Source organism: Alosa alosa, chromosome 19 (genome assembly GCF_017589495.1).
Source record: "Alosa alosa isolate M-15738 ecotype Scorff River chromosome 19, AALO_Geno_1.1, whole genome shotgun sequence".
In the NCBI taxonomy this organism is placed as follows: Eukaryota; Metazoa; Chordata; class Actinopteri; order Clupeiformes; family Clupeidae; genus Alosa; species Alosa alosa.
Window position 1 is genome coordinate 17,328,383 of NC_063207.1, and position 5,000 is coordinate 17,333,382.

Genomic DNA, 5,000 nt, shown 5'->3' on the forward strand with positions numbered 1-5,000 from the left:
GTGTGTGTGTGTGTGTGTGTGTCTGTGTGTATGTGTATGTCTGTGTGTGTGTATGTGTGTGTGTATGTGTGTGCTACCTGGTGGCAGGTCTCTTCCCACTGGCGCTGCAGCAGCTCGGTGCGCTCCTTGAGCACGCTCAGATCATCTGCACTGATGCAGCTGCCCAGAGACTCTCTCAGATGTGTCAACTGGCCAAGCTCCTCCCGCCAGCCCTCAGCCCCGCCCTCCAGCTCCTGAGCACAACAGGCCAATCAGCAATGCTACACTACCACCATCTACATTTACAACGTAGGCAATTCATTTACAATGAACAACATTTACACAAAACTTCACACTTCAATTTGACTGTCAAGCTTGAAGGGAAACAAAACAATAGTTTAGACTATATTAGACTACTAATAATTTACTGCCATGCCAAAATATTGTATTGTTGTTGCCAAAGCATTAAACAGTAATCTATTGACAACAAGTTCACATCTATCCTGCACATGTGCATACAGGTGGATGGATTGAACAATACACAAGTTGGGTATAGCTCTATTGAATTCAGTGCCCAAACTTTGGTATTGAATATATTGAGTAGTAGCAGTAGTGGTAGTAATGTGCAGTGGGTTCTTTGGTATTGAATATAATGAGTAGTAGCAGTAGTGGTTGTCCTGTGCAGTGGGTTCTGGGTACCTTGCATCGGATCTGCTCTGTCTGCAGTTCATCCTGGTGGTCTGGCAGTGGATGGGCAAGCTGTCGCTTAAATGCCCTCAACTTCTCCAAGGAGCCTCCAATGCCCTTCTCACAGCGCTCCCAGTCCTGTCCCAGGAACACACACACACACACACACACACACACACCATTTGGGTCAGTAATAATGCTATGTCATTGTTTATAAATGGACACATCTCTAGTGCCTTGTTCTACTTTACTGATGCTATTTATCATCTTTATCAGGGACATTTTCCACAAAAGGGGCCAACAGACTGCATTACAGCAAGGACATTGCACTCCTTACATTAACGCCTACAAGCTTGTAAGAAAACTGACTGAAAACTGATTCAAAGTCATTCCTAATGTTTTGCAAGGATATGTAAAACATTAGGAATGACTTTGAATTTTGCAAGGATATGTTGCAAGGATTTTGCAAGGATATGTTGAGTGTTGCAGTTCAGATATTTTATGGCATTTTATTATTTTCAGTGAAATAATAAACTTCAGCACTGGTCATTTTCCTGTGTGAGGCATACCACAGTCCTCTAAAACAGTCTTTAAATAAGGTGTATGTAAAAGTGTAGAAAGGCGGACTCAAATAAACACATACGTGTTCATAGATATTATTCAATAGAATCAAATAAGGTTTTAAGAAAGCCTACTAAATACCTAAACTACCAAAAAGTATTAACTAACATATTAATTAACAATGTACAAATTAACATATTGCCCTAAGAATGTTCCTCCGGCTGCAAAGAATAGTGGTGAGGTGTGTTGTGTACCCGCAGCAGTGTGGCCAACTCCCTCCTCTGCTCCTCAAGCTGCTGCTGGGCCTGTCTCCAGCGGGCCTGGATGCTCACTAGCTCCTCCTGCAGGCTGGTCTCGGCCTGGCGGTCTGCAGACAGCAGCAGCTGCCGCCCGGCCTCCACCGTCAGGATGTAGCTGCCCTGTTGTCTATGGAGCACCTTCTCCTTCAGCTAGAGATCAAAACAAACACACAAACACATTCAAATATACTCAACAAGGGTTGAGTGAGAAAACATTTATTTTCATAGGATGTGTGTGTGTGTGTGTGTGTGTGTGTGTGTGTGTGTGTGTGTGTGTGTGTGGTACCTGAAGTTTTTTGTGGTAAGGGCTGAGGACTGTGTGCATGTACCTGCCACTGTACGTCTCTGTTAAGGGTCATTCAGACCAAGAACGATAACTATAACCATAACTATAACCATAACGATAAAAGCGTTCACACTGAACAACGATAAACAAAGTCTCTCCTTGTGTTAATGAATGTGACGGCTAAAATTTGATGGGTTTCTGATTGGCTATTAGCTTTTCATCGTTCTGAAAATCGCTCTGAAAGTGATCCCCATCGTTCTTCATGTCGTTATCATTATAGTTTATGTGTGAACGTCGTCATTCATATTAATGAGAACGATATTTATTTATAGTTATCGTTATCGTTCTTGGTGTGAATGGGCCTTTAGTGTACATATTTTTGTATGTAGGCATTAAAGTGTGTGTGTGTGTGTGTGTGTGTCAGTGTGTGGTGGGGGTATATGCGCCCCGGCTTGTGTACCTGCACGGCGTCCAGCATGGCGCGGGCCTGCTGTAGGGGGATGGGCTGTTTCGGGGCGGTGGGCGCGTGGGCCACCTCCAGAAGCCAGCGGCGCAGCTTCTCGGCCAGCTGCCTGAAGCGTTGCCACTGGCGCAGCTGACTGTCGATGATCCCCCGCCGCTGCTGAGCGCGACGCACCACCGCCTGCCACTGGTTACTCAGCAGGGCCAGCTTCAGACTGAACTCATCACTGCAGAGAGAGAGAGAGAGAGAGAGATAGGGGGAGAGAAGGGAGGGGGAAAGAGAGAGAGAGAGAGAAAGAGAGGGAGAGAGAGGAATAGAGGGATAGAAAGAAACAGGGAGGGAGAGGGAGGGAGAAAAGATAGATAAAGAATAAAAAAGAGAAATGCAAAGGGAAAAGAGAAAGGAAGAAGGGATGGTGAAAATGTGTTAATGACTCCAGGAGAGCTGAATGTAATGCTCTAACTGTGTGTTAATGGCTCCAGGAGAGCTGAATGTAATGCTCTAGCTGTGTGTTAATGACTCCAGGAGAGCTGAATGTAATGCTCTAACTGTAATGACTCCATAATGCAGAGCCGTGTCCTCTCACCGGTCCTCCACCTGGCCCTGGTCCAGCAGCCTCTGGCCGTCACTGATGATGGAGTGCAGGATCTGCTGCCGACTAAACATCTCTGCCTGGAACAGCTACACACATGTACACACACACACACACACCCACACAGACACACAGACACACTGTTTACTTGTCAAGTATAGGGCAAGTTACTCACTAGTAGTGTGCAATAATGCTTGATCAGGCTATAGGTCATTTGTAACAGATGAGGGTCATAGGTAACAGATAAGGGGGCTATACCATTTTATCAGGTTGAATATTGGGTGAGTGACTGTGTGTAATAGTGCATTAGTGTGACCCCGGAGTGTGAATAAGGATGAGGTGGAGGTTTGGAGGGTGGGTGTCGGACCTCGTGGGCTCTCTGCTGCTCCAGCAGGCTCTGGTTGTTCCCCGAGATCTCCACGGCCAGCTTCTCCTCCGTCTGCACCAGGAACTCCATCCACGCCTCACACTTCTCCAGGAAGGTCTGCTGCTGCAGCAGGAAGGCCTGCAACTTACTGAAGGACAAGCACACACAAGCACACACACACACACACACACACACACACACACACACACACACACACACACACAAACAAAACATTCAATGCTAGCTAATTATGCAGCATACAAATATGCATTCCGTTATATGTCTTTATGATCATTTGGCACCAGCAGTGTTGTAGAGGCGGTACGCACTTGAGGTACATACTTGAATCTCTTTTTAAGTTCAGTTGTCTCAGGGCCTGAATGCATGTGTTTCGATTGTGCAACCAAAGTGTAAATATTGGCTGTGTGTGTGTGTGTGTGTGTGTGTGTGTGTGTGTGTGTGTGTGTGTGCAGTACCTGAATCTCTCTGTGGTGAGTGCGGACGAGGAGGCCCAGGTCCGGTTGAGGCTCTGCAGGCGTTTGATCTCGGAGTCGCTGAGGGGCAGCCGGTAGCCCAGCTCATTCACCTGCTCCAGCTCATGGGCCAGGCTGCTGAACCGCAGCATCTGCCCCTGTGCAACAGACACACACACACACATAATGTCTTTCCAACCTTTACTAAAAATAAGACAACATCTTAGCATCTCACTAATGGTTTTTGGTGGTGTACTGTATATTTACTAAAGTCTTAAGGCCTCTCTGACAGGCCAGGGCAAGCCAGTCTGCCAGGTCTGGGGCGGCTGCTGCTGTGCTTATTGGAGGGCTTAATGTAACGAGGCCTTACCTTGAGCTCGTCCATGCGGCCCTGGATGAGTGACTGATCAGAGGAGCCCGTGGGGTCCTGCCCGTTCAGCGCGTCCTCCGCCTCCTTCATCCAGCTGTCCAGCGAGGCCAGCTGCTCCTTAAACAGCTCGTAGTCCTGCACGCCCGTCTGAGGCAGGAGGAACCAGAGGAAACAGAGGACAGAGGAAGACAAATACAAACACAAAGCACAAGTCAAAATATTCCTCCATATTAGCATTAGCATATGGTATAATGCTCCTACGATCTGTCAGCAAAACACAGAGATCATTTGACCTTTAACTCAAACTAAAACTAGCAATGGTTCACACACAGGTGCCTGTCTTTATCATAGTTTATCTCTCTTACACACACACACACACACACACACACACACTTAGAGACTGCAGAAGCCGCTACTGCTCAGCCAGCTGCTCTTCCAACTCCTGCACACACACACACACGCACACACACACACACACACACACACACCTGCAGGATGCTCTGCTGTCTGCTGAGGCTCTGTTCCAGGCGGCTGAGTCTCTGCGTGAGCATCAGCTGGTCGGACTGGATGGCGCCGGCCGCGGACGTGTCCACCTGCTGCTTCAGCTGCTCCGCCACCTCCTGCAGCTGCTGCAGTGACGCCTGGACTTGCGCAAGCTCCTCCAGCAGCTCCTGCACACATCAGGAAACACACACACACAGGCAGTGCAAGTTATGGAATAGGTCTGTCATGTCTGCACAAAAGACATCCTCTTCACATAAATACAATATGCAAATATGATACTTAAGATATAAAATAATATCCCTAACATACAAATCTCTCTAAACCTCACTTAGTCAACATTTCAATCACACACAGTAAATAAGAGTGAGCACTCCATCATATGCTAATAATCCATGTCTTGTATTACTTGACTTGTCCAT

At 47.2% G+C, this 5,000-nt stretch overlaps 1 protein-coding gene across 1 annotated transcript in view; it reads right to left on the bottom strand.

The window, feature by feature from the left end:
• syne1b (spectrin repeat containing, nuclear envelope 1b) overlaps positions 1 to 5,000 on the bottom strand; it is a 101,972-nt gene that overhangs the window by 15,879 nt on the left and 81,093 nt on the right. The window contains 9 exon segments of the mRNA XM_048228420.1: positions 78 to 233; positions 679 to 804; positions 1,482 to 1,676; positions 2,273 to 2,501; positions 2,862 to 2,956; positions 3,235 to 3,382; positions 3,711 to 3,865; positions 4,078 to 4,224; positions 4,566 to 4,748. Of these exon segments, the coding sequence (XP_048084377.1) occupies positions 78 to 233; positions 679 to 804; positions 1,482 to 1,676; positions 2,273 to 2,501; positions 2,862 to 2,956; positions 3,235 to 3,382; positions 3,711 to 3,865; positions 4,078 to 4,224; positions 4,566 to 4,748 (1,434 nt within the window).